Raw genomic sequence first — 12,281 nt, 5'->3', positions numbered from 1 at the left:
CATGTTTGATCAATTTTATTAAGTTAATATTTTTATATTGATTGAATATATTAGAATACATATTTTTATTGTTAATTATGTTCAAAATAATAAAGATATTTAATTTTCCGATTGATGAACAAACCAGAGAAAATATTTTGGAAAAAATTTGGTAACTGACTAACTGATCGAGAGATACAATAAGTTACTTAAAAGTGGGTCACAAAGTAGGCCTAATATTGGACATCGTCTCCTCTGCTCATCACCCCCCTCGCGTTGAGCGAAAGGGGCTTCGTGAGAATATCGGTTAATTGATCAATGATCACTGATGCGTGTATAGATGGGAACAATGAATTTGGAATCGCAGTAACGCTGGATGAAATGGCACGCAATGCCGATATATTTGGTTCGTTCATGAAAAACTGATTTCTCTGTTATGTGAATGACAGTCTGGTTGTCATAGTGAAAGAGGAATAGGAATAGGGATCTCAAGCTTCAAAGCATCGAAAATATAGAATAGCCATATTGCGGTACTCGGATTCCGCAGTAGATATGCTAACAGTTGATTGCTTCTTGACTTTCCAAGAAATTAAATTGGATCCAATAAATACACAATAGCCGGAAATAAATTTTCTGCTCTCCAAGCAGGAGCGACGAAGGTGAGATCAAGGCGAGAAAAGTTCAGGTAAAGCAACCTCCCAATGAGATGTTTATAGATCCCAGGATCCTCCAAAAAATATTAAAAATAATACTCCATCCACTCTGGAAGAAGAGTGTCATTTGTTTTTTGCACGTTAAGTTTTAAATATTTGTATTATATTAATTTGTAGTAAAAAAGATAAAAATAATTCTATTAGTATTGTGTAGTATAAAGATAATAATATTTTTGTAATATATTGTAAATTATAAAAATATTTATTATATTAGTTAAATTAATACAATTACTAAATTAAAAATATCACATTTGTTTTGGGTGAATAAAGATAAAAAATAACACTCTTATTACGAGAAGGGAAAAATAACTTTTACTAAAAAAAAACAAAAGCATTATTAGGTGGCATAAAAAATATAAAGAATAATAATTCATTTTATTTTTTAATTATATTTAAATAATAACCGCTCTATCAAACAAAAAATTATATTTCTTTAAAATTGAATAAAATATAATTAATCAATAATTAAAAAAATATTAATAAAAATAATTATTATATAATAAAAATAATAGTACATTAAAATTAAAAATAATGGATCAAAACAAGGTTTTTTTTTATTTTATTTTATCTAAAAGAGATGAATTATATATACATTATGCATTTTCTGGCTGATGACTTTGACCATCACTTTTCTCCTTTCTAAATTAAAAGAAAAAAGAAAAAAAGAAAAAAAAAACTCTGAGTCAGAAATTTCAGAGTGACTTCCGTGGTAATGACGTGGCAAAGATCTTATCCAAACAGGTCATCAATTTCGATGCAACACGTGTCGACTCATGATTCGTCCACGTACAGCTTGAATGTTAGTATAACAGTGGCGGAGCCGAGCCGTCAAATATAAGAAGAAAGGCCAAGCCGGCTGGAAAGCCAAGCCAATCCAATCCAATTGAGTGGGCGGTTGCCGACATGCCACTTCACTAATTAGCGGGGCCTTTGGTTCAGTGCACCCACCGCAATTGCAAATATATACTCGTTCTTATTTCAATTAATATATTTGGGTAATTTCAACCTATTTAAAATACTCCGTAAACCGTAGATACTAGAATTTAGATAAAATATAATTAATAAATAACTAAAAGTATATTAGTAAAAATAATTATTATTTAGTAAAAATAATTATAGATTAAGATTAAAATAAATAAATAGTTTAATTAAAATTTAAAAAATTATAAAATTTAAAATTTAAAATACTATTAAAATGCATAATTATATTTCCAAAAATAGAAAAGACAAATTATGTGGAACGAACAAAAATAGAAAATACGGATAAATTATGTGGGAAGGAGAGAGTAATATTCTCTCCGTCTCAATATAATAGTCTTATTTACCATTTTTGTTCGTTTTAAAACAATAATTTCATTTTCATAAATAATCATATCACCATAAAATTATTCATATTTTTTCATTATTATTACCCAATTGTTACTACTTTTTTCATTAATATACTCACAGAGACAAAAAAGTCATTTACTTTAATTTTTTATCAACTACCAATATAATATAAATATTTTTTAAATCTCATGCCTAACACAATAAAACTATATTTTTGGGACGGAGGGAGTAAAAATTTAGTAACTTAATCCTAATAAGTTATACTGTTATTTTATTGTGAGTAAATTGTATAATACCTTTTATATTTTAGTATAGATATATTCTCTCCATCGTAATAAAGTTATGTTGTTTTTTTTATTTTTGTCTCTTTTAAAATAAATGTCTTTGTTTTTTTTATTTAGTCTCTATTTTATAATAAAATTATTCATATTTTTTCAAATTATTCATAATTATTATTCTTATCTATTTTTTAAAATTAAAAGCACATGTATTTTAGTCTTTTATTTTTTATTTTATATTCACTTTCAATTAAATATTATTATTACTTAACTCACGTGCCATTCTCTTTTCCTGGAATGGAGAGAGTACAAAATATTTAATAATATTTTATGTAGTACGTAAAATTTCTGTGTTAAAATTAAAATATACAAAAAATATTTTCTTTATTCAAAGCTCATTTTTATTTGTAAATCACATCTAATTATGCAAATTATATATATAAAAAAATGTCAAATATTTTAAATAATCTTATTTGAATAAAAATAATATAGTAATAAATAATTGATCAATCTTTTTTTTTTCTTTTGTAAAAATTAGGTAATATTTTGTCTCCAAAAAAACTATTAAATGAATGATTGATAAATTATTTATTAATTTTATTAAAATAATACTATTAAAGATATTTATATTTTTTAATTATATAAAATTTGTATAATTAAGTACGTGTTTATAACTAAACATCAACTTTAGACAAAAAAAATATATTATGTGCAAATTTTTATTTAACACAAGTAGTCTAACGCAATAAATAAAATACCATTTTAAATAAATAAAACAAAATGGTATTATATAATTTATCATTTTTTCTTTATGTAAATTATAGCGTTGATATTTTTAGAATAAAAATTAATATATATAATTTAAAAATATAACATATATATTTAAATATTTTAAAAATTATATATAAATAAAATATATATAATATGAATATTATTTTATAGAAAATAAAAATTTATATAATGCAAATAAATAATATATATAATTAACATAAATTAATTTTATAAAAAATAAAAAATGTAAATATAGATAAAAAAATACTATTTGTTTATTGAAAAATTATAAAAATAAATTATTTTGAGTGATCCTTTATATATATATTATAAAATTAATTAAGTTAATTTATATTTATTAAACTTGGTTTGAATAAGTTAAATTTATTCAAAATTATATGTAAAAAAAAAACGTGTTAATTGGCATATATATATATATTTTGATATATCTATCTGTATTATATATATAGATATAGATAGATAGATACTGGAATAGTGCAAATCATACGTGGCTATTGAGTTTGATTTTAAACCAGCGCATAAAATAGTTTTTGTACAATAAAATCTAGTTTAAAGTTACCTTCATTTCAAAAATATGTTTTAATATATAAGTTTATGATATTAATTTATAGGGATAAAAAAATTTCATATACTCCCATTTAAATCTTATAATTTTTCATTTTTGTCCCTCCCAAAACAAGGTTATCTTTTCCTAATTTAGTAATTGTACTATCTACCTAACATAATAAATACTCTTTCAACTTACACTATATTACACAAATGCTATTACTTTATATTACACAATACTAATAAGGATATTTTCGTCTTTTTCATTACAACATATTATAATACTAATATTAAAAAATTTACGTGAAAAAAATAAATGGCAACCTTGCATTGAGAGGAAGGGTGTATATGAATTAAATACAAATATTGAAATGTCTCAAATTTAAAATGACCTATATTTAGCTCGATGACTCCACCGTTTAGGACAATTTCTCTTTATTTTATTTTTTTTTTTAAATAAAATTTGAGGGTCCAACGGCAAATATATAGTACTATCATGTAAAAACTATTACTTTTTTTTTTTTGTTTGTTTTTTAATAGTAGATCCCACAATTAAATCTATATAATATAATTCACATATAATAATAATAATAATAATAATAATAATAATATTTTTTTTCACTTTATTATTACGGATAATTGGGTTTAAATCCCTTCCTGCATAATTATCTTTAAATTCAGTCCCTATTTTAAATCTCTGCACTCCCTTCTTTATCGTGTTGTTTACCCTCTCCTCCCCCTCTCACCCAAACTACTGCAATATCTCGAAATTCATCGTTTTCTTCGCGCAAAATCGGAGAGGAAAAAATCGACAACTGCAAAATCGAATTGGCCATTTGCTTGCCCATGATTTTCCGATCTTGAAGACCCACCCATTCTCCAGTTGCAGATCTCCCTCTTTCCTTCAAAATTGATGTTGCCATCCAGTCGGTTGCGCTATGTATCCGACAAGAATCGACACACCTTAGAGTTTTCTAAGGTTAGTGATATATTTGGAATGTGTTGTGCTGACGCAGATATCTCAGTCCTATTGTTAACAGAGAAGCACGCTCAAATCTTGAAGAAGAAGGAAATCGGTGGAAAAGAGTAAGCTATTAGATTTTGCGATAAAAATCATGTTCTATTTTAGGATACTGTCGGGATTTAAACAACGCAAAATCCGATCTTACATATTGTAGCTTCAGAAGTGCCTCCAACAAGGTTTTCTTCTACTATTTTTCTGTTTTCCTTTGTTTTTTATATAACTCTGTGGAGCTTCCATCGGGCTTTTGATGCAATTGGTTGAAGTCGATTGAAGGTACTCCATCATTTTGGACTGAATAGTTATATGTCGAATCGATGCAAACCAACTCTCCCTAAAACAAAACTCAATTTTATTCGAACTCATTACCTGCAATAAAACTTTATTAACATATAATGTGTATTTTTATGAATCTTAAATTTGTTCTAAAAGTGTTGGTGGCCACTTTTTTGGTGCATGTGTTACACTAAATTCATTTTGATTTTGTTCTTTCTCTACGAATCACCGTCACCAACGAGAGAAACCAAAATGCAGCGCAAATTTATCCTCCACTATTCCCGAGTTCCAATCTCCATTGCCAAAGAAGAATCCAATTCTACTTCTTGTCTTGCAGGCTTTGCTTATTTACTTTGTAGTTGAACTTCTTTGTTTCGATTAAGTAAGTTGTTATCTTCTGCTATATGTCTGAAGTGGTTTCGGCTTGGATATTGAATTCTTGCGTTCGATTGTAACAAATGTGATTTGATCGATGTCTGCCAGATGTTTGGTCAACGTGTATTTAACCGTTGTTCTTCGTTTATTTAGCTTCTACTTGTTGTTGTCGTGGTGGTAGTGGTTGTTTTAACTTGTAGTATGGAGGAGATGGTGCGCCGCCCACCCTCTTTCCTTCTATTTTTAGCCATAATTTTTAATGATTAGATTTGGAATTAAAGTGCAATATTCGTAACAGAATGCAGTTGCTCGCAGATAAAAGATCTTACTAGCTTGAGTTATTGGCTGAATTGGAGAGTGTTGTCCTGTGTAGTATGGGTCCTCACGCCTATGATTATAGTAGTACTGCTTATTTGGAAATATGAACATTCAGAAGATGTACTAGGTATGTTATATGTTTTATAGAATGTAAGAGATGTTGTTACTAAAAGACGATACAATTGGTGTAAGTTTTGATTGCACACATAAATCCATGCCTTTATTTTTGTTTTATATAGACGTTTGCTTTTTTCAATTGTTAGTTGATCATCATTGGCTAAGCAAGACCCTATTTTGCTATGAATATATGATTCGTAATTGTAACATTGTAGATAAGCTCTGTCATTGTAACATATATGATAATCTCGGTAACACTATCATGATGAATTCATCTATGGTTATTGTCAACAAGTGAATATTTTGAATCGAAGATGGTCGGTTTCCCAAACACAAGTTACTAGGGCATATGTACACTTTATAGAAGCATATGACAATATTATTATAAGTTTGTAAGATTTGCGTTAGGCTATATCGGTATTTGATGCAGGTATATAAGTAGGTGCTTTGGGTACAAACACTGACATTTAAGGTATAAATGATGGTTGCTTAGGTATTATCTGTGTAGTAGCATATATCCTTGAGTGTGGTCGATTTCAGTCAACCCCCTGATGGAGAAGACAATTACCAGATCAGTGATTTTCTCTATTAACCCCGCTGGAAATTGGTTAAAGCTAGATACGATTGTTGTAGAGGTGTAATTTTATATTTTTATAGGATGGTCGTCAATCCTTTCATTATAATTATTTTTGATGTGCTAGACATAATGTAATATTGTATATAAATATACAACAATAAGAGTATTGCATTGATGCTATTTTTAAAATTTGATGTAATGTGGTAGATGAATGAGAATTACGGGTATGTGATGATGATCTTTTATATATGACTCGTTGACGATAGATGTTTCTTAAAATGTAACGCAGGTGCACAAATTGTGGGGGTCAGTATTTTGTTTATTTTGAAGAATATATAGTTGGTGTCACGAAACACATGGGTTTGTAGCGTATTATCCATTTAAAAATTATAGTAAATTGATGTTAATTAATTTTCTAAATGGCAAAAAGTAAGTAGTATATTGTGTTGCAATCGTTAGACCCATACTAAAAGGGTATCGAGCTCACTTTATGTCATTGAGTACACTGAAACGAGCATTCATTTAAAGTATGCAGGTACACAATTATCCACCTATGTCATAATGTTATATTTTTTATTTACATGAAAGCAGTGCCCGGGTACATAATTTGATAAGAATTGGTACATTAAAATCAATAGGGGGTACATCGGAGCTATGCTGAAGTACTTACCAGCTCAACCAAGTTATACTTCTTTGAAATGTTTCTGGCTAATTGATATTGAGTTTATAAGTGTGCAGTAGTTTGAATTATTATGTCATGGGTCAAAATATTTTAGACAAGATGTGTTTGTCCTATTATGCAAAAAACACTTGAAGTCCTAATAGTAGATTACAACTAGCGTTTTCACTTGAATGTTGTTGTGTGTGCTACGATGTAGATTACTATGTAATAAGTCCAAAGATTTTCAATTTGTGACAAAAATCATGTATTCTAACAACTAATATTAATTTAACTTAGTCATTTATAACTTGTTTAGTCATCTACAAGTGGAAGTTAGAGTATAATTCTACATATATCATACAATATAATTAAGTCATTTTTTTACTTGTTTAGCCATCTATAGTAAATATGTTTTTTTTTATCTCTTTTTGTAATTCAGAGTGTTATGGAAATACTATCACAATGAATTCATCCCTGATTACCGACAATAAATGAATATTTTGAACAAAAAATGGTCGGTTACCTAAGCACAGGTTACCAGGGTATATATACCCGATATTGAAGCATGTGATACCAACATTATCGGTACGTAAGATCTGCGTTAGGGCATATCGGTATTTGATGCAGGTATGTTAGCATGTACTCCGGGTACAAACACCAACATTCAAGGTATAAATAATGTTGCTTAGGTATTATCTGTGTAGTAGCAGATATTCGTGAATGTGCTTGATTGCAGTTGATCCTCTTATGTAGGGGCCAATTCACGAACTCGGTGTGAGTACTTCTTCTCTTAGCCCCGATGGAAAAATTTGGGCATAGTACGTTTACATTCGACATCACATGCCCACACTTTTCAATGGCAAGACAATAAAGCATGTACAAGTAACAACCAACATAGTTTAACTAAGTCCTTTATGACTTGTTCAGTCATCCACAATAAATATGTATTGTTTATCTTTACATAGAGTTCTAGGATTCATAGGAATACTATAATGATACAGTCATCCTTGATTACTGACAATAATTGAATGTTTCAAACAAAGAACGGTCTGTTTCCGAAACACAAGTTACCAGGGCATAGATACTTAATGGAAAAATTGGGCATAATACATTTACATTCAACAGCTTATGCCATATTTTTCAATAGCGTGATTACAAAGCATGTAACGTTATTCAATGGGTGTAATATAATTACTTTATGCGTCAATAGGATATAACCGGTTGGATCCGCTGGCATATTTTACTATAGTAAGTGGTATGTAACTCTATTACACAAGTATATAATGAAATAGTAGAGGTTTGTATATATATTCTGCAGGTATATTACTAATGTACTGAGGTATTTGATGATGTAACTCTATAAGAAAGAATGATAAATATAATATCCTGTTATTTCCACGGTATTTGAATTATATTATTGGGTAATCATTTGGAGTTCTAATAGTTAATTAAAACCCGTTGTTGTTGCTAAGTACAACCATTCCCTATATAGCACAACTAAACACCAAATTTCCACATGCAACACAATTACATTGTTCATCTAATATGCGTTTCTTCATTTTCTCTACTTCGTTATGAAAACATGGTACTGAAAATCGGATGATAACCTATTTGTATTCTTTCCCCAGTTTGTAAATAAATATCACTAGTTCACATTACCGAACACTCAAACAAAAATACTAAAATATGCAACTTCGGGTAACTAAACAAAATGTACATCTAAAAAATTAACAAAAATCACAAACTAAATAAATAAAATAATCCAAAATCAGTGCCAAAATAAAACACCCAACTCAGTGTATCTGGGCAAATATACGAACGATTTCTAATCCGATTAACAAATAAAACTACACCGATCACTTAGGGCTTCTCAACACCAAACCAATGCATACAAACACGGGACCAAGACTTACACCTCAAATAATCGAACAAACTACGGTATAATATCAAGTTCAACAAATCAAAACTTGAAAAAGGCCCAACCTGGCACTTACTTCTTCGAGCTTGTCTTGGGGGATGGGAGCGGTGAGCTGTTTTTTTCACATTTTTGCACCGAATTGGTTGTTACTTGATTGCCGGAGGTTCGAGAGCATCGGTTTGCCTAGAGATTGAAGAAAATGGGTTTAAAATCGGTGTGAGGGGAGTTATGAGAGGTTTCCTGCCTTTACCCCTATTAAATTGTGAATTAATTTTATTTTCTTTAATTCACAAAAAGAAAAGGTACTCGATTTTAACTAGAAGTATATAAGGTTACAATAGGGGTAGAGCGGGAAGTAATATAGGTATATATTACAACATTTGAAGTATTGATCAACCTATTTCGAGTACATGTTGCGTATACAACGGTGATTGAGGGAAAAATACATATTGGAGAGCTATAACAAACATAATTCATAAAGTAGGAATTGCAGACTAACTAATTTCTAATAGAAACTGAATTGCAAGTGTATTTGTCTGACAGGGATTTTAATTTAACTTTCCCTTATTATTATTTCATTATATTATTTTAAAGAGAACAACATGATCATCATACAAAATATAATATCCAAACTATCTAATTTGGTGGTGTTGTAAAAAAATTATAATAAATATAAACAGTAAAAATAAAATTTATATACAATTAAAATTATATAAAATTAAAATCATACTTTAAAATATTGTAATACAATTTAATTATAAGAAAGAATACTTAGAATTTAATATAATTCACTTTATGTCTATTTTAAATAAGAAAATAAAAAATCTAAAACTAATTTGTTTGGGTTTGTATTTCAAATCTTTTTTTTTTCAACACACTTGCCAATAAAAAAATATTATTATTTATTTTTTTATAAAATATCAAATTAAAATATTATTTAATTAAATTCAAATAAAAAATTCAAAATCAAATGCAAATTTAAATATAACTGATTTATATCACTATTATGAATAACATAATTTTGATGTCTTAACTATGACGAAAGAACTATATATGTGATTACTTTTTTAGTTATAATTTGATAAAAATTGAATAACCACAACTACACACCACAAAAATAGTTTTGAGTGAACAACGACTACACTCATTCAAGTATTTATTTAAAATTACTGGTGTACAAAAAGATGAGATAAGAGAGCTCGTCTAAGATCTCAAAGAATCTAAAGTGAAGTACAACACATGAATCAACTAAAGGAAAGCATTATGTTCACGAGTGAATATTATGTAGTAAGAGAACTTGAACGATACAACCATGGGTGGTAAGTAGACCACCACCACCATCTGTGCTTTCCTTAACCTTGCACACCAAATTGAGTTATCTAGTCATCTTACTAGTAGTAATAACCTGTGTAAGGGAAGGATAGGAAGAAAACATAGTAGAATAAAATAGAGAAGATAATAAAAAGTGAAAGTGAAAGAATATCGATTCAAAGATTGATTAAGGTGAGAGAGAGGCGTAATGGAGCGTTGCGATTCAAGTAATCGCTAAAAGAATAAATGCTAAGTGTGTGTATGAGAGCGTATGAATGAGAGTGAAGATGATGGCGAAGGGTGCAGGTCATGGAAATGCGTGGAAGACGTCGATGATAAAGATGATAGAATCGGCTAGGGAATACTCTTCATATATATACATCAATACGTATATATATATGTGTGTGTGTGGTCAGGCCCACAAGTAAGAGCATATAAACCTGTTTAGCCCAACAACCTTTAGGCCCAAGTGTGAATATTGTCCAATTGTTAACACTTCTCCTCACGTGAAAGACTGTTATTAGCAACCTGAACCATATTGAATAAGTTATTAAGTTATTAGTAACCTGAACCTAAACCTTTAGGCCCAAGTGTGAATATTGTCCAATTGTTAACACTTCTCCTCACTATCCAAGTTTTTTATGAGTAAATCAACATGTTGGATATCATAAGAAATGAAATGCGTTGAGATGGTCCATTTGGAAATGTAATCCCTCACCATATAACAGTCAATCTCGATGTGCTTAGATCTTTCATGAAAAATTGGGGTAGCAGCAATTTGTAAAGCATAATTGTTATCAAAAAATAATTCAATTGCACTATCATGAGATATATGCAAATCTCGGAGCATGCCAACGATCCATGTTATTTCAGTACAGGTTTGTGCCATTGTCCTATACTCAGCCTCAGTTGAGGACCTAGAAACAATGGACTATTTTTTACTCTTGAAAGAGGCTAAGGAGTCTCCGAGAAACACATAAACCCTATTACCGATTTCTCAAAATTGGATAGGACGTCTAATCTGAGTCACAACAGGCTTTAAGAAGCAACTTATCGCCTCTGGAGAACAACAGTCCTTGCCCATGACAACCCTTCAAGTATTTCAGGACTTTGAAAACAACATGCAAATTAGATTCCTTAGGCTTGTGGATAAATTGACTCAAGACTCGAACATAAAATGATATATTAGGTCTAGTTAAAGTAAGGTAAATCAACTTACTAACCAACTGTTGATATACAACAATCAAGCTTCAAATGTTGCTCCATGGGAATCAAGGATGGGTTGTAGGCCAACAACCCAAACTCAGAAATTAGTTCAAGGGTGTATTTTTGTTGAGATAAAACAATTCCTTTATCACACCTGAAAGCTTATATTCCCAAAAAGTAGTTGACAATGCCTAGCTCTTTAATTTTAAATTTATTATTAAGAAATCTCTTGAACTAATCAATTGTCAACATCATTTCCAGTAACAAGAATATTATCAACATAAACTAAAACTATAGCAATCAAATTACCTTCAGCTTTGACAAACAAGGAGTAATTATGAAGTGACTGTTTGAAGCCGAATTCAATCATCGCTGATTTCAACTTCTTATTCCACTGCCTTGGGGCTTGTTTCAGCCTATATAAGGACTTCTTTAAAAGACAATATTTATTTTGAAACATCTCTGGATATCGCTCAAGGGGAACCATATATACATTCTCATAAAGATCACCATGTAGGAAGACATTATTAACATCTAATTGAAAGATTTCCCAATCTCGACTAACATCAATAGAAAGAACACAACGGACAGTTGACATTTTGACAACGGGAGAAAATGTCTCATGAGAATCTATGCCTTTTTTTCAACTAAATTCCTCTGCAAATAATCTAGCTTTGTATCGCTCGATTGTTCCGTCGGAGTTATATTTAATTTTTAACACCCATCTAAAAGCAACAGAATTTTTATCATGAGGCATATCTGTGAGGACCCAAGGTTTGAATCAACTAGGGCTTTCATTTCAAGTTCCATAACCTCTTTCACTTGGGATCAATGATGCCTTCCTTGAAAATTTGTGGCTTAACT

The 12,281-nt window shown here is 29.5% G+C and overlaps 1 protein-coding gene across 3 annotated transcripts; it reads left to right on the top strand.

Moving 5' to 3' along the window:
• Positions 1-4,344: 4,344 nt before the first annotated feature.
• Positions 4,345-6,913, top strand: LOC127244974 (uncharacterized). Of its 3 annotated transcripts, XM_051265601.1 has the most exons (3): positions 4,345-4,723; positions 5,615-5,754; positions 6,238-6,913. In XM_051265601.1, the coding sequence occupies exons 1-3, from the start codon at positions 4,551-4,553 to the stop codon at positions 6,294-6,296; spliced, it is 372 nt and encodes a 123-aa protein (XP_051121558.1). In that variant the 5' UTR covers positions 4,345-4,550; the 3' UTR covers positions 6,297-6,913. The 3 variants fall into 3 exon arrangements, 1 of the variants encoding a protein (XP_051121558.1); XR_007837355.1 differs by lacking the exon at positions 6,238-6,913 and having other exon boundaries at positions 5,625-6,203; XR_007837356.1 differs by lacking the exon at positions 6,238-6,913 and having other exon boundaries at positions 5,608-6,203.
• Positions 6,914-12,281: the final 5,368 nt, after the last annotated feature.

The sequence above is a fragment of the Andrographis paniculata genome, unplaced genomic scaffold (assembly GCF_009805555.1).
Source record: "Andrographis paniculata isolate CXL003 unplaced genomic scaffold, ASM980555v1 Contig21END, whole genome shotgun sequence".
Classification (NCBI taxonomy): Eukaryota; Viridiplantae; Streptophyta; class Magnoliopsida; order Lamiales; family Acanthaceae; genus Andrographis; species Andrographis paniculata.
Note: the sequence above shows the minus strand (reverse complement) of the source record. Positions and strands in the feature narration are given on the sequence as shown.